Source organism: Siphateles boraxobius, unplaced genomic scaffold (genome assembly GCF_051911475.1).
Source record: "Siphateles boraxobius isolate OS27281-9 unplaced genomic scaffold, OSU_SipBor_1 18, whole genome shotgun sequence".
Lineage (NCBI taxonomy): Eukaryota > Metazoa > Chordata > Actinopteri > Cypriniformes > Leuciscidae > Siphateles > Siphateles boraxobius.
Window position 1 is genome coordinate 10,760,664 of NW_027508788.1, and position 22,707 is coordinate 10,783,370.

Here is a 22,707-nt window from a genome sequence, read left to right on the forward strand (position 1 = left end):
TGTTTCTGTATGGAAATTATACCATTTATTAAATATCTGGCAAAAAGTGCATGTCAGATACCAAGGCAATGGCTATGGTTGTGTCCAAAAGTGCCCCATATACCCTTATATGGTGCATTATTTGAGGGGACAGCTGGTTATAGTTATGTCCAAAACCATAGTATTGGACATTATCAAGTACACTCATTCACTCCCATAATGCACCTCAATAACAAGTGTACAGCCAATGCACACTTAGACGCTAGAGAATACATACACTGAGCATATTTCACTCATTTAGTTGACTATATCAGTGGAGTAATGTAGGGAATAGTGATATATATCACTATTCTGGTTCCATTGTTCTGAAGTCGATAGGTGTTTTTGGTAAATGCCTGAAATAAGGTCTGTGATTAAGACAAGCTCAAGATATTTTCACGTTTTATTCTATGACATAAAATACAGCAGTACTTGTCTTGAGAAACAAGTGGGTAAATGGGACAACGGAGGTTGTCAGGGACATGAAACGTCATCTAATCTCTAGTCCGCTTTCACAGACTTGCACTCTTGCAAGCTATTCTTACTCAAACATTCAGGGAAAAGGTTTTTTAAATAAAAACTGAAAGAGTTGTTGGAAGTTTAGTGGTGGTGACACTGACCTTTATCGCCTAGCTTTTTACTTCTGACAAGTAGAAGTTCTGACTGTATTTAGGTTTCAAAATTCATAAAAGTTGAGTTCATTTGTGAAGATTATCATGATGAACAAAAGGTGTAAAGAATCATGCTTTTGTTGGTTACAGAGCTCATTTTCTGAAATGATCCAAAATTCAACTTTTCAACTGAAGCTTAAAGGGGTCCTATTATGCTTTTCCACTTTTTCAACTTTAATTAGTGTGTAATGTTGCTGTTTGAGCATAACAAATATCTGCAAGGTTACAAAGCATAAAGTCCACTCCAAAGTGAGACATTTTATTTAACATCTAATCCCCTTTACAAGAACTTTATGGAAAACAGCTTGTTTTTGTATTTTTTTTAAGCTCTTGCTTTTGTAAGACAGTTCACCGCTCCTTTAACCATGGTTTTGTGATCGATTACTGTTTGTATAACCTTAGTTTTCCGACAAATATTATGATTAAATGTTGGATAACATCATATCTATAATGTAATAGAAAATTACAAACATGCCACTCTGAAACGTCCTGTGAAATCCGTGCTTGCAAAGTCTTTGCATGAAATCCGTTCTGCACAATCCTCTTCTTCGTTAACATTGTCAGGGTCTGAATCGGGCTTGAATTGATTTGAAATTGACGCCATCCTCAACATTTACACTAGAGAAGAAATCGCAGTTATGGAGGTGCGGGACATTCCCTGAACACATACTAAACACTGCCAATCACAAATAATGATATAAAACTGGTGATACTGTATGATAATTATTCACCTTAAACTATATATATTCTTGGGTGAATTTCAGATGATCTCAGCATGAGGGAGAAGGAGTGGGCGCAGAATGGGGGAAACACAAGGGAAAAAATGTAGATTAGGATTGCTTAGGTGAGACTTGCGTCTCGAATGGTGCACGAGAGATATTCTAATGTTGATTTGCTTTGTTCTCTCAGAGAGTTGCGCTATCTTCCAGCTCTTCCAGTTTTTTCAGTCTTACAGTGCCATGCAAAATGTAACGAGTAATTGCATTACTCATCACAAATGTATTGGAGTAAAGAGTACATATGCTTATTCAAAAATGCAGTCAAGTAGAGAGTAAAAGTTGGTAATATATTTGATACTCAGTAAAACTACGCAAATACTTTACACCACTGCAAAAGTAGCACACTTCGCATTTAACTTGCCTTGTTCACAAAAGACAAAAATGGCTTTTTCACTCATATTTACTCTCACAAATGTCTACAAAGATCAATAATACCTCATTATCTACATTTAGAATGTGATACTTCAGTCTGGAGCTTCATTGAAGGGCACAAGCTCCACTGGGAAGAAAGTCTTCAACATAGGTAGCCACTGCTTTAGAAAGGTAGGTCATGCTTCCAAAGCGGCCACTGGGGGCGCTGTCATAGAGTAGCCTGCAGATGCCAGTCATGTGATCTCTCTCAAGGAGGCTTTCATTAGCTCCCAGTTCTTTCTGCAGAAACAGAATTCAATCATGTTATTCAATGTTATTGAAATCCCTGGGCGAATGCAGTTTCCTTTGCTATTGCTAGTCAGTTGCATGTGATAATTTTGCACTGCAAAATAAGGTATATAAAGGAGCTAACCTGATCATTGTAGAACATGTCACTGGCCATTTGTACAATCCTCTCCACCTGAATGACACCACCCAGACTCTGGATGTTCACCTCAGCTAACATGGTCAGCACCAGGATGGCCTCCACCAACAACTGCCGGTATTCAGGCTGAGGAACGCGGTTCAGCACTGTCTCCACATGCACGGCAAACTTTATTTCACCAGGAGTCATCTAGAAATGACACCGTTTTATTATCATTCTGTGAATTTAAGCCTAAAATATAACTTAATTTTATCTTTTTAAGTTGTTTACCTCTTTTGTGGTTGAAGATGGAAGCACAAAGCCCTCAATGGACAGCCCATGACACTGTTAAAGGCAAGTTAGAAAGGAAAGCAAATGTGAAACGTAAGTTTGACAACCTGGCCTTGGCACTCAGTGTGATGTGTTCTACTCGCCTTCTGCAGAATCTTCCAGACGTTCTGATAGAATCCAACAGGGACTCTATTGAGAGCTCCATCTAGACGTCTGCGGCGAAGCCACTGGCCATGTCTGCTGTCACGCACCAATGTGGCTCCTAATGATCCCTGAAATGACTCAATGGATGGAAGTCTGTATCTCTGGAAAACAATCAGTTAATTATACCTACAAATACATAGCTAAAATTAAAAAAAAAAAAAAAATTGAGGCATGTTTGCCTCGGATCCACTTACACCTGATTCAATGTTTGCAATATCCAGCGAATGGACTGACACAGCCTAAAAGAAAAATTGTCTAGTGTTAATCTACTGCAATTAGATTGAGATGCAAAACCATCCTAAATCCAAGCATTTTCTCACCAGTTTGATATCACAACCCTTTTTACTTGCAACTTTCACTTCAGTTTTGGTGGAGCTGGATTTGCTCTCGTCGTGTATACTGACTGCAGAGCTGACCACATTTCCTGTTGAGCGCACTGGCACAAAAATACAACTGATAAATACAAATTCACAGACCAAATGAGTGAAGTATGCTGCTGACAATGGATGAATATATTTACCACTTTTTTGTACTCCAAACTCTTTGCCACTGAGAATGTGAAGCAGCAGGTTCTTCATCTCAAATGGGCTCATATTCATCAAACTCTCTGTAGCCTCCTCACCTAAAAAAAATAACTGATATTAATCTTTTGGGCTTGGACTAAAATGATATCTACTAGGGTTGTTAATTGATTAAACAGTTGGGTAACTTTATTTTGATGGTCCCCTTTGAACATTCTGTTGACAATTAGTAACATTGCACCTATGTGTTAACTAACTCTCATGAGAGCATTAGTATTATTTTGATGATCGCCCAAATGACATTCTACTGACTATATAATAAAAGTAATTTTGAGGTATGTCAACTTATTTTAATTCTAACCCTATAATACTCTACTTACACTGTAATGAGAGTTCGTAATTCTAAAAAATAGAAAACATTATTTTGCATTGCAATATTTCACAATATTACTGTTTTCATTTTTAATTGCATAAGTATAGATGAGTTTAAGGGACATAGATGGTAGTGTATATCAATATTTGTTGAGAAATCCTCCAAATTAAGACAATTTCAAAGACATTGTAAGCGAACAGACTATGGAAGTAAAATAGTGACTCGTAATAATAATGAAAATAATGAAATTTATTTAAAACAAAAAAGCTTGTTGAATTGCACTAATCGAAAAAATAAATGTTAGTAAAATGAATTTATTTTTCAGTTAATGCAATTCAACATGCTTTTTTGTTTCAAATACATTTATCATTATTTCACTTCCTTCATGGAAATTATAAAAAGAGCCTTTAGAAATCAATATACTGTTTTATTTCCATATTATTGTACATTAAGCCTAAAACTGGCTTCTTTTAATCACATTATTTTTATAGTTTATTGTAATAAATAATAAATAAAAACGAATAAACAAAAATTCATGTTAAAAAAGGTTTAATGGAACAGGATCTGAGATACCTGAACAGCTGAGGGACTGGGCGAGCTCAGTGACCATGACCTGAAGAATGAGGCCAATGCGGAGGCGGAACATTTCACTGAAGATTTTCGGCTGGGTTCGAATGATCATACCCAGGAACACCATTATCTCCTGCCAGGAGCGTAAACGAGTGTCATTGGAATTAAAACATACAAGGTTGAGATGTGTATCTGACCATCAGCTCTAACCTGAGTGAGAACGGCGATGGTGAGGTTGTTCTCGCTCGCCTCATCGATCAGCCTCGCCAGCTTGTCTGGAGGCATAGGACTATACGGAGACAAAGATCGTAGTATGAACAGGTAAATGAGAATGTGAACATTATTTGAGTGTACTCACGCTGAAATAGTTTTCTCTCTAGGTTCAGGAGGAAGACCAACTGTTAAATGTTTCTGATGAATTAGCAAATCTGAGCATGCCTGTTAATGGAAAACATATTCAATAACTACATTCTGAGAAAATGTTGTTGAATTTACATACAGTGACAGGGAACCATTATAATAGTGGCAGCGCTGATACTCACAGCATCGAGCTCTTCTACTTTCTTGCGTAGCATCCCGCAGATCATCCGGATGAGGCCCCAGTGTTTCAGGTTTCCTGCCTTTTCATACAAATCACTCAGTAGTCGTCTTACCGTCCAACCTTTCCCATGTAGCTGGGTTTCCCAATCCATTCCCCTTATAACAGAAATCCCAAAACATTTATAACCACCACAACAGCAGTACATCTCTTTCCTAGAATACAGATCTAAGAAAACTCATCACATAGTTTTGGAAATACTGACTTGTCTGTGAAGAGTATGTAGAGAATGTCAGCCTGATCCTGTAAGTTCTGACTTTGTTTCAGCATTTGCACTAGAGCTGGGTAGTCAATCCCGCCATTGACATCTCTGGGCAGGTTCAACGAATGAGGGGCCTGTGTCTCAGATATCTTTGCGTGGGAAAAAGTCATGACAGCTGATTGTGAGATGAGAACACAGCTCATTTTTAACAGTACCAGAAAGCAATTTTTCCATTAATGTTTTTTCTATATAGATATTATTCAGAAAATAAATTCTTCCGACCAATTAATCTCTCTGAAATGAATCACAATATTATCACAGAGTGCATTTTGAAGTAAAACAGCATTTGATCTGATTAAAGGCAAAGGTACCTAGCTGTGTACTTCAAAGGATAGTTCACCCAAAAATCAACATTTTTATATTACTTACTCACCCTTTTTTCAAACTTGTATGAGTTTTTTTTCTTCTGTTGAACACAAAAGAAGATATTTTGAAGAATATGGGTAACCAAACAGTTGACAGAAGCCATTGAATTCCATAGTATTTTTTCCCCATATGAAAGTCACTGGGGTTCATCAACTGTTTGGTTATATACAGTTATATCCCATATTCTTCAAAATATCTTCTTTTGTGTTCAGGAGAAGAAAGAAACTCATACACGTTTGGAACAACTTGAGGGTGAATAAGTAATGACAACATTTTCATGTTTGGGTGAACTATCCTCTAAACACATCGTTGGAAGATTTCACATTATCACTAAAAACAGTTTCTTCATGTAGAAATTAATGAATTTTTTACTTCTGGAGCCTGACTGAAAAAAAATAATAATCAAGCATATTTTTATAGAGAGCAGAAACAGCCAAATGATTATTCTAATTATTACTTAAATCTGTCAAATTTGAAAGCAAGTAATTTTGTGTTATCTACCTTTTCTTTGTTATCCAGCAAATTAAGGTTTGGTGCTGGAGAACGGAAAAGTTTAGTTGGAAGGTACATTTGCACATCTGCAAAAAGGTCAAAATTAAATGTATGAGTTATTACTGAGCATATGTAAAGGCAGCTGTTAAACAACATCAAAATGAATGTCTAAAATGAATGTCACTCACTGTGTATATTGAGCTCTCTGGCTTTGTGCACCAGAGACACCATTTCCCGTGTCTTTTTGGCGGCTGCCCTGAAGCGACTGAGGCCTCCTTTAGTGGCACTAATAGGACTTTCCTGAGGAACTGCCAGTAACTGGTCCAGATACACAGCCAGGTCATCCACCTCTGCACACACACACGCACGCACACACACACACACACACACACACACACACACACACACACACACACACACACACACACACACACACACAAACACACACACACACACACACAATTAAATAAAAGCATCAGAGGGTTGAGCACTTCTTCTGTCACTTTTGAGATGTAACTGAGTATTTCACCACATGTGTCAATATATAAAACTGTGACAGAAGTTACCGTTCTGTCACAAAAGTGCCTTTCAAGTCTCCATCCACCCATGCAGGCAAACTGTCTTACAGAGTGACTTTCAATCACAGGCCACACATTTCAACATGAAATGGCATGCAGAAAAGGAAAAAACTGCAAGTCACAGCCAACAAACCCCTGGCAGCTGACTTAAACCTTCCAAACTAGAATGTTTGTTAGTAATCTTTCACTTATGAATAAAAAAAATCCAATACAATAAGAAGAAAGTAATTAAATCAAGTCTTTATCAGAGTATTGTTTTGGAGATTCTTTAGTAAATGAGACTCAAACAAAATGTATTGGGATCCATTAGCACAGGGACTGCACATGCAAAGTAGAGTAGCAAAAAAACAACATGGCAACAAAATGCTTTCTGAATAACATTTAGCATACTTTTAAGTACTAATTATGGAAATATTATACTTTAAGAGAATATATTTAAGAGTGAACAGAAAGTAATATTTTCAGACACATTATTGCATGTTAATTTAAATTAAATTGCAATGTTTTATAGTATAAATTTATATTAAATGCAATCAGCTGAACTAGCATGGTTTTTTTTACCCATTTAAGAAAGACTTCAGTACAAGTACTTTACAAGTATTACGTCATTTATATGTGCTATAGTAAGACAACACTTCAAAATTAGTACAAAAAGTACCTTAAATGTACCTTAAATTACTTTTTATTTGACATTATTACAAAGTGCACACTTTTTAAAAGTGTACCTAAGCGTGTTAAGAAACAGTCATGAAAGTGCACTCTTTTTAAGTACACTTAAGTGGCCTTTTATTTCAGTAATATATAATATTATTGGCAAGTATGTTTTTTCAAATATCCTTTCAAGATTTGAAGTACTGTATACTACAAATGCAAATTCATTACAATTAAACACACTTCTTTTAACAAGAGATAGTTCACCCAAAAATCAAAATTCTGTCATCATTATTCACCCTCATATCATTCCAAACCTATATGACTTTCTTTCTTCTGTGGAACACAAAACTAAATATTTATATATATATATTGAAAATCAGCGGCTACAATGGACCAAATTGACTTTTATTATATGGACAAAAACAGTGAGACACTTTTCAAATATCTATTTTTGTGTTACAAAGAAGAAAGTAAGTCATTGTTCTAATTTTTGGATGAATTATCGCTATGGTTTTAGTCTTTTCAAGAGAAAAGTTGGCGTGCTGATAGCTGGTGGCTCACTCACCACAGTCCATAAATGTAAGATGGGCACAACAGGAGGTGTCAAGAAAAGCAGAAAGTTTCCCCGTCTTAACCCTTGAAATGTAAAACTGATTTGATTTCAGCCTGCTTAAGGTATGTAACAAATATTAAATGTTCTGACCTCTTTAAATACGTTACCTTGCTCCTCCAAAGTAACAATCCTGTAGTTTTTTCAGGGTTGCCAATACAACAGGATCAATGTGTTTGTGGTCATCAGCTGCGAAGGGCAAAAACTAAATGAGTTTTTCAGAATGAGGAAACTGCTGTCTGCATATTAAAGGGTTAGTTCACCAAAAAATGAAAATTATTTCATTATTATACTCATCCAAACCAGTAAGAACTTCGTTCGTCTTCGGAACACAAATGCAGATATTTTTAATGAAATCGACAGTCTATGCAACTACCACTTTGACGCTTCAAAAAAGTTCAAAAAGAGATTGTAAAACTAATCCATACGTATCAAGCAGTTCAGCCCAAAGAGACTCAATCGCTTATGATGAACAGATATTAATTTAGGCTTTCATTCACATATCAACATTCATCAGCGAACACAAACAGAAGGTCAACCATACTTGCTTGACGCGCCACAATTAAACCTCATTGGTTCTTGCTGAAGCTCAAACGTGCTGCGTAACATGAGAATGAACCTCATTGGTTCTTGCACATCAGGCAAGCTTGAACTTGCATTTATCATTACTGATGCGCTGATGAATGTTTATATGTAAATAAAAGCCTGAATTAAATCTGTTCAGCATATAAAGTGATCGTGTCTCATCAGAAGATTTAAACTAAACCACTCGATTCATATGGATTAGTATTACAATCTCTTTATTAAAGGCACACTATGCAAGAATTGTAACTTAATACAACAGCTTCAAAGTCATTTCGGTGGTAAACAAACTCATAGTAGGGCGAATCATCCTGGTAGTAAAGCTTGGGGGGGGACGCCGCTGGAAAAACCAGCAATGCAAGTTTGAGAGGAGCGCACCGACAAATCTCGCGAGAATCACAACATGCTTTACGGCAACGACGTCACACACATCAACAACAACATATGAAGCACGAAGACACTTGCGCGCATTTCAGACGTGATACTCGACGATGGAAAAAGCAAAGAAAACACGGTCGGAAGAGACTAGGAAAAGGAAAAGAGAATCTGACAGCGTGAGGAACCGGACAAGAGTCCCACTCGGTCAGGCTTTCACTGTTAAAGTTGATTCCTGCGATTATCATGAGAACAGTTTTCAATATCTCACATAATTATCAGGACATAAATAACCCTACACGTTGTAAATAGTGTAAATGAGCGCAATTTGCAAAGTATTATGATAAATTGCAATAATCATGTCTAACGACATCATAAATAATGCGACATACATGTAACTTTATTGATGTCATCTGGCATTTTGTAATGTTTACATTAGGCTACACTCAAAAAACACAAATGAAATTATACAGTAGGCCTAGGCTATAGGCTATTTACTTGTAATTTAGTTGCAATCATGTAAATAAGTTATAAAAACGAGTACTCTACAGCGACTCTAGGGATCGCTGTTTGACAAAAATGTAATTCCTGCATAGTGTGCCTTTAACTTTTTGAAGCATGAAAGTGGTAGTTGAATAGATGTCAATGGGAGGAAAGAAAGCTCTCATATTTCATAAAAAAGATCTTCATCTGTGTTCCGAAGGTCAAAGTCTTACGGGTTTGGAATGACATGAGGGTGAGTAATTGACTGAATTTTTGGATGAACTAACACTTTAAGGGCGTTAAGTATTTTTTCACTCACTGAGCATGCCGTGTGAAATTGGGAACGTTACTGTGGGTCGGCCAGTCATCCTCCAACGAGAACAGAGGTAGGAAAGGTCGATACGGAGCATCTCCACAATCATGTGATTGTCCAGGGCTAGATAGAACTCATGATGGTCTACAAACTGCACATTCGATCAGGGCCAAAACCAACAAATTACCTGAGTGGATACTAAATATTCAAATAGATACCAACAGCAAATTTGAATTCACATGTTGACGTACTTGAGGTGTGAAGGTAAAGATGGTATTACGAATAATGTAGAATTTTGATGTTCCAAGCACACCAATTCGCCGGTACGGCCGCCCAGTTAGTCCCAGCCTTTGGTTACGCCCTGAAAAAAAAGACCAATATTTTATAAAATCCTGTATTTTGTATCTCTCGCTTAAGGGAATAATTTGTTAAATTCTGTTCATTATGTCATTGTATCACTTTCATATTATGAATTTTGACCAGCTTATTAAAGGTGCTCTAAGCGATGTCGGGTGACATCACTTCTTGTTGACGTTCAAAGTATTGTCGAACTAAACGGAGGCTAGCTAGACCCTTCCTCCTCCTCATACGCGACACTAACCCCCCAAACCCTTCTTGTCGGTTATTGGCTGGAACAGTTTGTTATGTTTCGTGGTGCGGGTTAGCCCAGTTTGTTTTTGTTGCCGTTTGTGGAGCCTGGGGTGTCTGCAGAGACCGCATTTTTTTACAGTGTGTTCAGGGGACAGGCAGCTAGCGGACAGTGAGGAGATGTTTGCTGTATGTGACAAAAAATGTTTTGGCCTAAAAAACGCGTGACATCGCTTAGAGCACCTTTAAGCTTAAAAAAGGACAAAAAGGCCACATAAGCATCAGAAAAGTAGTCCATTCTATTTGTGCATTATATTTCAAGTCTTCTGAAGCCATTCGAAAACTTTGTGAGAGGAACAGAGGAACAGACTGAAAAGTCATTGTTAACTGAAAATCTTTCTGTGGTCACCATTCACTTTCAGTGGAGGTGTTGAAGGGAACCTATTATGCAAAATTCACTTTTATCGAACATAAATGTGTGTTGGTAGTGTGTGTACACAACCATCCTATAATGATAAAAATCCACCCAGTGCTTTTTTTAAAATCCCCATAAATTATAAGCACTGTCTCAGAACAAGCCGTTCTCAGATTCGGGGAAATGTGACGTACTTTTGCACAAGCCCCTCCCACGACTGTTGATGGACACTGCAGTTTTAGCATAGACCCGCCCTGAGTGAGCTAAACACAGTCCACCATTGTTTCAACACCGGAGCAACTCTAAACAAAAATGTCTTTTAAGCGATTGAGGTGTTTTGTTGTTGGATTTAAGAATGAACATAGCAGTCTTTATTTACTCTCGTTGTTACTCGAGGATGGATCTGCATTGTTCGTGAGATGAGATTGTCCTGACACTGAGTGTGAGAAGCTCCGCCCTCTGTGCCGGAAGCAACAGCTCATTTGCATTTAAAGGGATACACACAAAACGGTGCGTTTTTCTGAGCCCCAAAAAGTGACAATTTAAACATGCTGTAAAAAATTATCTGTTGGGTATTTTGGCTGGGTAACTTCACATAGACAATCTGGGGACATCAGAAACTTATTTTACATCTTGTGAAAAGGGGCATAATCGGTAGCCTGGCTCCGTCCTCCGAAAATTTTCATTTTCCTTCAGTACTAGGTCTGGGATTGTGCTGTAGTCTTTGGTTTTCTCCGACAATTTTTTACTGGGCCAATCAGCGAACAGCGGGAGTGGCTGAGAACGATGACGTTGATGTCGTGCGTTACTTTGAGTTGTAGTTCAGTAATGGCAGCGGAGAAAGATGCGAGCGAAGCCATTCGGTCCGTTGTGCCAACGCTGCCGAATATCAAGAAGTTAAAGCCGGAGCAAGAACAATCTTTGCTTAGTTTTGTTGGTGGCCATGATGTTGTGGCCCTCCTCCCCACGGCGTTCGGGAAAAGTTTAATTTTCCAGTTCGCTCCGTTAGTTGTGAATGAGTTGGCTAAGGCGAACACTAGGCATCCGTCACGACCAAACGTTAGCGATTGGTTATGGCAGATCCAGAGTGACTCTGGGCAGATCCAATATGGCGCTTTTCCATTAACAGTACCAGCTCAACTCGCCTCGCCTCGGCTCACTTTTCGCTCCGTTTTCCATTACAGATAGTATCTCCACAATAGTACCTGGTCGTCATAGCGACGCCACAGAAAACTGCCGTGACGTAATCTTCTATACGACACACACCCGTTACCCACAAACACACACAGGACAATGGAGGAAATCGAGCGTATGCTGTTTTTGATCCTCGGGATCAAAAAAAAATATATATTTTACACAGTGAAAAACCAAACAAAAGGCGAGTCGAGTCGAGTTGAGCTGATACTGTGTAGTGGAAAAGCACCAATAGACTTCAATAGAGTACCGCCTACAAGGAAGTTAATGCTTGTCAATGGAGCGGTGCCAGACTCTATGTACAAATGAAATGTACAAGAGTCTGGTGGGACCAGGCTACATAATAGGTGCCCTTTAAAAAAAACTTTTCTTTCACAGACTTTTGGAAAGACTATTTTTGTGTTAACGATTCCTTCCACCCTAAGCTCACCTAGTCTGGCATAGATGTGACTGAGGACTCTGGAGGGCTGAACTCGGATTGGATGAATGTCCTCCAGGGTTTCTGAGTTAATGCCATGGCTCTGCAGGAGCTGTTTAATCTCGTCGCTTTCTGCCAGGATAGACACTGAAAACACAAGAATGGAGAACAGCCAGTGTAAATATGGTGAGACAGAATATTTATGTAATAGATTCAAAGTCAAACAGTTTTCTAAATTGATTAACCCAGATTTAGCTACTGTCAAACACTGTAGGTCTTACCTTGAACTACAACATCAGGCTTGGGAACAGTGGAGAGGCGTCTATTGAGAGGATCAATTTCTCCAGCTGCTAAAAAACCCTATAAAGTCAAAAACAACATTATTTCTCATATTCAGGAAGATATATGATCATAATATGTGTTTCTCAATAGCACCACAGCCCCCAGAATGGATGATGCACACTGTACTTATATGTCAGTGTAGCATTACTCAACATTCATTTACAATTTCTTTTATGCAAAACAACCTAAAAAAATCAATAACAAACAATAATGCCACAATACCTCCATTTCTGAAGCTAAACCATTAGAACAGTAATTTATCAATAATATATGGGTTTTGAGTATGATGAATTTTATGATTTATCTAGATACCCTTATATATGATTTAACATTAATAATTTATATAAAATAAATAATTTAACAATACAATGTCTCCACCTCAGGCCCTTCAGTCCTACGTGCTCCATCTCGCTAGTATGTACTCTTTTTTTTTTACTCCTGAGTGAATAGCACAAGAGTACAGAAGTTTTGGTTTATACTATCCCTCTGTTGCATAGTTACACGCATTCTGTCACCGTAAACTGGCCTGTCAATCACCTTGTCACAGTTAACATCCTCCACATTTCGTTTAATTTAATTTCCTACCATAATAGAGAGAAAAGAAGTAGCATGTTAATCTGCCAGTTGTGGGTCTTTCATTTTATTTCATCAAAAACATAGTAAAAACACTGTAATACAATTACTTCTTTATATTACTTCACCGCAGAACCTAAACCTCTGGGTAGGAGAGGATCCCTCTTGTCCTTTGTGTTCATCACCTGCCACATTAAGGCACATTTTGACAGGATGTAAGGTGGCTCTTAGCCAGTGTCGGTTTACTTGGCGCCATGACCAAGTATTGCGATGTTTGGCTTTAGCATTGGAAGGCAAGCGTAGTATGACCAATAAGTTGCCGCCTGTTCTAGCAAAACATTACACGCAGAAGACAATATTCCTCCGCCCAGGCGAGCAACCACCAAGAAAAGGTGCTAACACCAATTCTCGCTCAGGACAACTGGAAGCTGCTAGGGACTGGAAGATGCTGGCTGATCTTGATCAACGGCTTATTTTTCCACCTGAGATTGCCACAACTAACCTACGACCAGATATTGTTTTGTGGTCTGGATCAGCACGCATTGTTCAACTGATAGAGTTAACAGTGCCATGGGAGGATGCGGTAGATGAGGCATATGAGAGGAAGAAATTGCGGTATGCTCATCTGGCCACTGAAGCAGAACAGCGAGGATGGAGAGTCCAGGTTTATCCAGTGGAAGTGGGTTGTCGAGGTTTTGTGGCACACTCTACAACACGGTTCCTCAGAGACGTCGGATTCAGTGGCCAAGAGTTGCGTCGCACAGTAAAGAACTTATCTGAAGCAGCAGAGAGGAGCAGCAACCGGCTGTGGTTGAGACGGAAAGATTCTAGCTGGCTGTGTACAGGCCGCCATGCTACGGTTTCGTAGAATTCTTGAAAACTTGAAGAGTCTGTTGGTTTATTTGTATAGGTTGTATAGTATTTACAGTCATTACGTTCCTGTGTATATTGCGTGAATGACGGGTGGTTGGGCAGATATTGTGTTTTGCGGTAGGTGGTATGCCATACGGAACCGTTGCCACTGAAACTGCATATTAACGCACCAGTGGGGCTCGACAGCCTTAGTCAAACGGGTTGGCGCGTATGGTTGGGTTGCGGAGAGATTGTGAGATTGTGGTAAGGTCTCAGCAGCAAGAGGGAAGTAGAGGTCAGTAAGCTGGGCTGAGTTGAGTGGGGGACGGAGGGGGGTGACTCTGGGACGCCAGAGTCACTGTCGAGCCCTCTTGAGGTGTCGTGGGCTAGTCGACGAAACACTGAGGACGGAAGGTGCCCACTTGAAGACCCTAGAGATGTTCCCTACTCCGCTCAATCCAGAGGGTTGTTATGGGGGGATCGCACTGTGGTTGCAGCCGTTGTGTGTGCTGACGCGCAATACACTGCAGCTATTAACACCAGACAGAAGGAGATTCACGTCACCAGATGGAAAGAAGCGTAAATGGATGGAGAAGCATAGGTTACTGTAAAGCTACGTCTTAGTTGGTGATTATCTTGGCGAAAGCCGAGTACAAATCAGCATGAAGTTTTAACACCTACTCTCGTGTAATGGAAATCTTAAATACACATAAATATTAAATATATTACATATTCAATTTGGTATTTTTTTAATTTATTGTTAAATCTTATTGAACTGTATTAATGAAATGAGAATAGGATAAATGAGTTGATACAGGTGTGTTTCATAAGGGAGACAAAGTGCAGGGGGCCTCCAGGAACCGATTGAGAAACATTGCAGTTCAGCATTACCATATAGAGTGATTTTTATGAAATTTACTGTACCTCTGCCAGCAGGTTACCCAATATGTACAGAGACTGGCCCCATTTCAGTGGACATTTGCCTACTGGCACTCTCTCCACTGTGTGAGGATTAGCATACTCTTCATCAACCTAGTTGAAATAACACATACCAAAAGAAACAAGGAAAGTCCATTTTCCTTTGGAATAACCCACAAAGAATCACTGAACCAGGAATCTGGCTTTAGGTATTTCATAGCAGTACAAAATCCAGTGCTTTAGTGTTAAGACAAAAAAATAACTAAACATGTCCAGATTGTACCTTATCCGGAGGAACACTATAAAGCTCAGGAACCAATCGTAATCCATTCTTCCCTCGAATGAGGATGCCATCTAAAGCCTCTCTGTACTCCTGAACCTAAATAAGAGAGGAACAAGCAAGAGAGCATTGTTTTCTGAAGAATAGTCAGGTATTTATTGATTCTAGTAAATTGTCTGTACCTGTTCTGGACTGTTAATAAAAATGCCATCCAGGATGAGGTATGTCCAGAACAGCGGCCATTCACACTCTATGTTCTCAAAGAGCTTCAGCTCAGATGACTCGTAATACAATCGATTCGGGTCCTTAGAAAAGAATGATTGTGTTGGAATAAATATCCATACAAAAGACAACCACACACATAGATGTGACATATTTTGTCTGACGAATTGTTCGAGCACTTTTTTACCTCTCGGGGTGTTTTGTGTCCATCTCTGAGAAAGCGACAGCATCCGTATCTGCCCTATATGAGATAGTACAGGAGAAAATAAAGACTGTAAAATTAGGTGTTTGACGAAACTTTAAAAAAGCAACAATTTGCATGTTTTTATTCAATTTATAGAATTAATAAAATAAAATATATTTTATGTATTTTTTATTTGTTTACTGTAATCTTGATTGAGCTTCAAATATCACTATTTATTGATGTCTTAAATTTCTTTAATTGTATAAACATTTATATGCCTTTTTTAAATTGATTTACTGTGTTTTAAATTTAAATTTCCAGGATTAGGTGCTTCATTTCATGTCACGAAGAGCAAAGTGTTAGTTGTCTTAAACTATTAATTTAAATCGTGTAGAAAACACTTATTCCCATAACATTTAAACTGCGTTACAACACAAAAAAATACATTAAAATGCCTGGTACCTGAAACACGTCAAGGGTAAAGTCAACTAAATGATTGCAGTAATTATTGATATCCATATTCACCTGAAGTTTTAAAATGATTTCTTCTTTGGTGATATTAACAACGTCAATATCCTCAACTGCAAATGCTGGATAAGAGATGATGGACAGAACCCCAGCGTCCACCTCTTTGGATGTTGATGCCCTTGGTAGCATGGAGTTGAGAATAGACTATAGTAAATGATCCAAAAAGAGAAAAACAATCTGTTACTTTCCCGAGACTTGAAAGCTCTGAATAATATGGACGCTGTCCCCTCATGTGTGACATCATAAATTAGTTTATTACTTGGCAGTGCTGAATGTCATCTGCTAAAGCGTGTACGACGGACTCTGGGCCACCCTTGGCACCGAAAAGGTTCAGTTCATCCAAGGCCTCCAAAGCTGCCTGAATAAACATGCAGCAAGAGTTCATGTTATTTTATCACGAGGATATCATTATTTGACACTTGTTTGACATGTGAAACCAATTCTTAACTGACTATGCAATTTATCACTAAAAAACCGAAATATTTCACCTTTGCCATTCCGATAGAGCTGACATTTATCTCAGGGATCCCTTTATTTGTCTTGTCTCCTCGTTCCCACATTCCAAAATCCTGAGGATCATTTACAGTCTTAAATCCCATTGAAAGAAATGTGAAACCTTTTCATATCAGAGCAGCATTAAGGTGCTTACCGCTAATTTATACGCAGATTCAATGTAAAAGATCAGATTCTGGACGACGTCGACCTCATCACGTGTATAAATAATATTTAGCCCTGCAAATAAAAAGTGGTGAAAATCTAGTTTCACTCAAGCAAAATATTTAGACTCATGTATGCTGCAAACATTTTAAATGTGATGTTAAATTCAACCTGATGCTGTCATTTGGGCCAGGAAGAGCAGGAAGATGGAGGTAGCATCCACCTGTAGATGACCCCATTCCTGATCACCAACTACAGTGGCACACGTTCCTGTATGGTACTTGGCATGAAGACAATCTTTGGTGCTTTTGCTGTACTTGAACTTCTCCACCTTATCAAGCTGAAAGTTGAATACAGGCTCAGAGTTACTGTACAAAAAAGTCTCTTTTTTGCCTTGTTCACATCCAGCATTCTCCTTGAACATAACTGCAAACCATGTGACATGCACGTGAATGCAAGTGTGTAATTCTTGTTCATTGTAACGATGACACATGATAGGCTCAGAACTGCCCTAATTCTTCATGGCATAGATTCAACAAGGTGCTAGGAACGTTCCTCAGATATTTTGGTCCATATTGACATGATAGAATAACGCAGTTGCTGCAGATTTCTTGGCTGCAAGTCCATGATGTGAATCTCCTGTTCCACCACAACCCAAAGGTGCTCTATTGGATTGAGGTCTGGTGACTGTAGAGGACATTTGAGTAAAGTGAACTCACCTACAAGAAACCAGTTTGAGATGATTCGAGTTTTGTGATATGGCGCATTATCCTGCTAGAAATAGCCATCCGAGGAAGATACACTGTGATCATAAAGGGATGGACATGGTCAGCAATAATTCTCACGTAGGCTGTGGCGTTTAAACGATGTTCAATTGACCGTTCGCAAAGACCCGCCCCCTTTAGTTACTGTTGCTATGTCCGACAAGCAACGGCGCTTTCACGCCACACACCATGTTCTCAAACAGTGAAATATACATCGCGGAGCAAAGAGGATACTGACAACGCGCTTACAGACAGGACAGACCAGGCTACTTTTGATATGAAACAAAGTCTCAACTTTTAAATTTGGTCATTTTTTAAAAGAAATCTGAACAATAAATACCGTTTTGTGGCTCTTTAATGTGTTATGACAGATCGCTGTATAGAGCCTCTTAAAGCTGCTCGTGAACCGATCATAATTCCTTCTAGTTAATTTATAGCATCAAATAAACATGAAAGAACATAAGAAGTAATGTTGTTTTAACCGCGGAAAGACATCTGTAGCCTCCGTTTTTCAAGTTCTAATCATAGGTTCTAATCCACCGACATTAATCAACTAAACTCTCCTGACTGATTTGTCGGACAAAAATGGCGGATTTGGCGGATGGCGGATTATGATTGGTCAGATCGCCTGTCAATCAAATTCCTGCGAAGGGTCAATTGGTACTAAAGGTCCCAAAGTCTGCAAAGAAAATATCCTGCACACCATTACACCACCACCAGCCTGAACCATTAAGGCAGGATGGATCCATGCTTTGATGTTTTTCACTCTAAATTCTGATACCATCTGAATGTGGCAGCAGAAATCAAGACTCATCAGACCAGGCATTGTTTTTCCAATCTTTTATTGTCTAATTTTATTGAGCCCGTGCAAATTGTAGCCTCAGCTACGAGTGATTATTTGTTGCCTTTCTATCAGATCAAACAATTCAGGCTATTCTCCTCTGACATCAACAAGGCATTTTCACTCAAGAATTGCTACTCACTGGATATTTTCTCTTTTTCATTCTCTTGAAACGGCAAAGGTCAGACCGAGCGTTGTTAAATGGGACAGTCTCGCTTACAGAGGAGTGTTCTTGTTGCTTAGCAACTGTGACATCTGCCATTGATGAGTGGTTTTACTGGACTTTTTTGAAAGTAATATTACAGTAAACTGTCTGAAACAAAACAGGGATCACAAACTGTCTAAATATGTTCACCATGGTCCATTTCTGTATATTATAAAGAGTATAAACTTTATATAATTGCATCTTAGTAAGATATGTCAACATTTGAACATTTCACGGGACACGAAGGACGCATTTGGAGGACACATTTGAAGCAGCCATCGAATTGGGACAGCCTTTGTCGCGCCGCAGTGGCACAATCTGCATTCGAATGCGGGCTTCGAAGGATCCAGCCTCTGAATTGGGACATCTAGTGTGTGCCAGTGTGTTGCCTTGATTGATAATTCAGTTTAACTGTTGTCCAATTATTTTACTCATTAGTTCCTCTGTGTATTTAGTGTTCATTCAGTTCTTGGTTCAGTGTTTTCTATGGTACCACTTCTTAATATAATTCATCAATAGTGTTTATATTAACCTGTTTGGTATGATTCCTTTTATTTTTAATGTGTATGTAGCTTACATATGTTTGTAATATTATTTTTGCTTTAAATAAACACAAACATACACTTCTTTGTCAATAAGCCAGCATTACTGTAAAAATGAGAGTTGCGGAGACAATAAACAAGTTATGCCAAGATTTCAAGGCAGTCTTGTGTACAATCACTATAAAGCACTGTAATGCACTCTAAACCTTAATGGGTTCAATACACTCAGACAAAAAATGAATTGCCTCAGAGTAATTACTGTAAGTAATGTCCTAAAATGGTAATAGGGTTTTGATTGTGATGAGAAGAGGAGACTGTGATTCAGGTCAGTAAAAAAATTGTATTTATCACAAACTGTTCAGAGTTAAATGTTTGTTTTTTTAATGAAAGAAATTCATATTTTTTTCAACAAGGACAAATTGAATTGATCCAAAATTACATTTATAATGTTTAAAAAAAATCTATTTCAAATAAATGCTGTTTTTCCAAACTTTGTTTTATCAGAGAACCTGTGATAAACTCTAGAAAAGTAATTGCTTCCAAAAATCAAGCATTACATCACAGGTAAACATAATATATAAAACCTTGTGTGTGTGTGTGTGTTTGTGTGTGTGTGTGTGTGTGTGTGTGTGTGTGTGTGTGTGTGTGTGTGTGTGTGTGTGTGTGTGTGTGTGTGTGTGTGTGTGTGTGTGTGTGTGTGTGTGTGTGTGTGTGTGTGTGTGTGTGTGTGTGTGTGTGTGTGTGTGTGTGTGTGTGTGTGTGTGTGTGTGTGTGTGTGTGTGTGTGTGTGTGTGTGTTGTAATAAATACAGCCTCGGTGAGCATAAGAGACTTCTTACTGAGACTTTTTATTGATACCAAACTTTTGAACAGTAGTGTATGTTCTCCTGCAAAGCAATTCCATTTGCACTGAGAAAATTATTTGAAATGGTCACCACAATTGTGACTCAATATTTACTGCAAAACATTATCATGCTTCAGTTTTAGTTCCCAAAATGAGTAGGATTTGTAATGAATCTTGAAATATTTATTTGCCTATAATGGAATGAGAATGTTGTTTATCCATACCTGTCTTATCATACACTGCAGTAATCCTCGCATGAGTTTGACCACACTCTACAGAACGAGAAAAGACAGAGAACAGGAGAGAGAGAAAGAGAGCAGTGAGCCTTGACCGTGACCTTATCCTCTCCATCTGCTATGACCATGAAAGAAACATGAGCCAAATGATTTGCCCCCTGGCATTTTACATGGTCTCCCAGACACAAACACTAATGAGCAGAAAATATTAAATGTCTGGGACATGTGCAGACATGGTCTTCGATGCCCTTTGACAATACTGTATAGTTTTGCTTCTATCTCAACTCACTATGTATGCATGAACCAACCTGCTCCAGTTCATAGGCTTTGGCTTTGTCTTCATCTCTGTCTGCATTCTTCCTGTAGGCCAGACTCAAAGCCCACACAGACAGGATGCAGTACACATTGTCTCTAACCCAGGCATGAGGTAACTTCTCATCTCCTGGGAGTAACCCTGTCACCGGATCCTGCAAAATATTATTAAAAAAAACATATATGTCATCCTGAGGATCTATCAAACTAGAATAAATTATATTTATGTCGTGTAAAGTATCACCATTGGCCTGGCCTGTAACATTTAAAAGCAAGTGACACCTTTAATTCTACATCTATTTTTTAAAGTGTTCTCTTTCATGATGAGTATTTTTACTTTAGCACAATCCTGTTGCCTTAAACGTGTATGATTCTTCACATAAATATTCTCAAATGCTCAATAACCCAAATTCAAACTCTAAACTCTTGTGTGAAACAGTGTGCTTAATTGAATTATTTAATGTGCACTATTAGTGCATACTTTACATCTTAAAAGTATATTTTAAAAAACTGTACTTGCATGTAATATAATATTACTACAATAAAAGTTCACTTTAGTGTCCTTAAAGAGTGCACTTTGGGTAACAATTTAGTTTAGGGTTCAATTCTCACTATTATAGTTGCTTATTAGCATGCATATTACTAGGATATTGGCTGTTTATTAGTACTTATAAAGCACATATTAATGCCTTATTCTGCATGATTTTTTTCTACATCCCCCAATCCTACCCGATACCTAAACTTAACAACTACTTTATTAACTATTAATAAGCAGTAATTAGGAGTTTATTGGGCAAAAGTCGTAGTGAATACTTAGTTAATAGTGAAACTTAAGTGTAACCACACTTTTTAATAATGACAAAATCAAGTTTCACATTAAAGGATATTTTAAATAATTGTGTTGTGCTTTGAAGAAGTAGGCCTACACTTATTTTAATGAGCTAACTCACATACTAAAGCATGAAATTTAACTGTAGTTTGTTATTGAATATGCCTATTACAGTAAAAGTTAAATATATTTAATTGTGTAACACTTTATTTTAGTGTAGTTGTTACACGTTACATGTAGTTACAGTAGTAATAACTGTAAATTATGCATAATTACATGCAAAAACCCCTAAGCAAATCTAACCCTAACCCTATAGTAAGTGCATGTTGTCAATTAATGTTACTCAGTACTTAAGTGTATAATTACATTGTAACATGGACACCTTAAAATGAAGTGTAACCTAAAATTGTAACTTCATTACAAATGTATTTAAATACGTTCAAGTTTACATAGAAATTACATTAAATTATATTTTAGTGGTGACACTTTAAAATAAGATTTCATTTATTGGCATTAGTTGACTACATTAATTAACAAGAACTAACAATTAACTATTCTTCTACAGCAGTTATTACGGTAACCTTAGTTAACGTTAAAATCAACATTTAGCTATAACATAACATTCAGTTTTCACCGAAGTATCGAAAAGTATTCTGCAGTGTATAGGCCTACTTTTTTTCTAAAGGACTGTAACGCTGCCTTTTAAATAGTTGTCAACACAGCACAGTGAAAGTGAGAGATTTTTTGCTCACCTGGTGACAGAGGATTGTCTGTTGCAACATTCGGGCATAGCTGTCGAGTTTCACTCCAGAATTACAGCGACTTCTCATAATAGTTTCTTTCTAGATGCCGTTTAGCTCTCCCGTCTCACTAGCAGTGTGTCTTAGCTGGCGGTGGTCAAGTATCAAGTACCGTACATGTGAGGTAGGCAAATGTCAAGCCTTAGGGATGACTTGTTCAGTGGTGTCTGTTACATCAGATGGTGTCCTAACTGGTGTTTAACTGCACTCTATCTTTATAGTTACAGGCACAGTTTTTCATCCTTATTTAAAATATAATTAAGAAATAAGGCTATAATGCAACACACTTAGCAAAATGTTGCTTCAACTGAACACGATGTAAGCTTCTGTTGTTGTTTACAAAATTATTCAGTCATGCTGATTCATTCATAATCTCGCCAATATACAATAGTTCAATAAAGAACAATTTAATAGTGAGAAACTTTTTTAGACTCAACACTGTAAAAAAACAAAACAATTTGCTGTCTTAACTCTTAAGTACAATCAACTTGGATGTTTAAGTCTTTTCAACTTAAATTACATTAAACAGACTTAGCTAAAAAATTAGCTGAATCCTGTAGCCTATAACATAAAAAAGTTTAATAAAAAATCGTACTTTATTTTGATGAGTTAAAGCAATGTAAAACATAATATGTTGTCATAACTTATT

The 22,707-nt window shown here is 37.8% G+C and overlaps 1 protein-coding gene across 3 annotated transcripts; it reads right to left on the reverse strand.

The window, feature by feature from the left end:
- Window positions 1-2: 2 nt before the first annotated feature.
- phka1b (phosphorylase kinase, alpha 1b (muscle)) lies at window positions 3-22,176 on the reverse strand. Of its 3 annotated transcripts, XM_077233471.1 has the most exons (32): window positions 22,011-22,176; window positions 20,426-20,584; window positions 20,106-20,153; window positions 16,858-17,026; window positions 16,679-16,761; window positions 16,518-16,598; window positions 16,289-16,387; window positions 16,027-16,173; window positions 15,505-15,558; window positions 15,278-15,400; window positions 15,099-15,194; window positions 14,822-14,929; window positions 12,412-12,490; window positions 12,143-12,277; window positions 9,767-9,876; window positions 9,522-9,666; window positions 7,873-7,951; window positions 7,718-7,788; window positions 6,109-6,270; window positions 5,930-6,006; window positions 5,006-5,151; window positions 4,745-4,898; window positions 4,561-4,640; window positions 4,413-4,491; window positions 4,206-4,335; window positions 3,259-3,360; window positions 3,059-3,174; window positions 2,933-2,977; window positions 2,678-2,839; window positions 2,535-2,588; window positions 2,253-2,453; window positions 3-2,119 (listed from the first exon to the last, which is right to left on the reverse strand). In XM_077233471.1, exons 1-32 carry the CDS (start codon window positions 22,086-22,088, stop codon window positions 1,946-1,948), a joined length of 3,546 nt encoding a protein of 1,181 aa, XP_077089586.1. In that variant the 5' UTR covers window positions 22,089-22,176; the 3' UTR covers window positions 3-1,945. The 3 variants fall into 3 exon arrangements, with proteins under 3 accessions (XP_077089586.1, XP_077089587.1, XP_077089588.1); XM_077233472.1 differs by lacking the exon at window positions 20,106-20,153; XM_077233473.1 differs by lacking the exon at window positions 16,518-16,598.
- Between the last annotated feature and the right edge of the window lie 531 nt (window positions 22,177-22,707).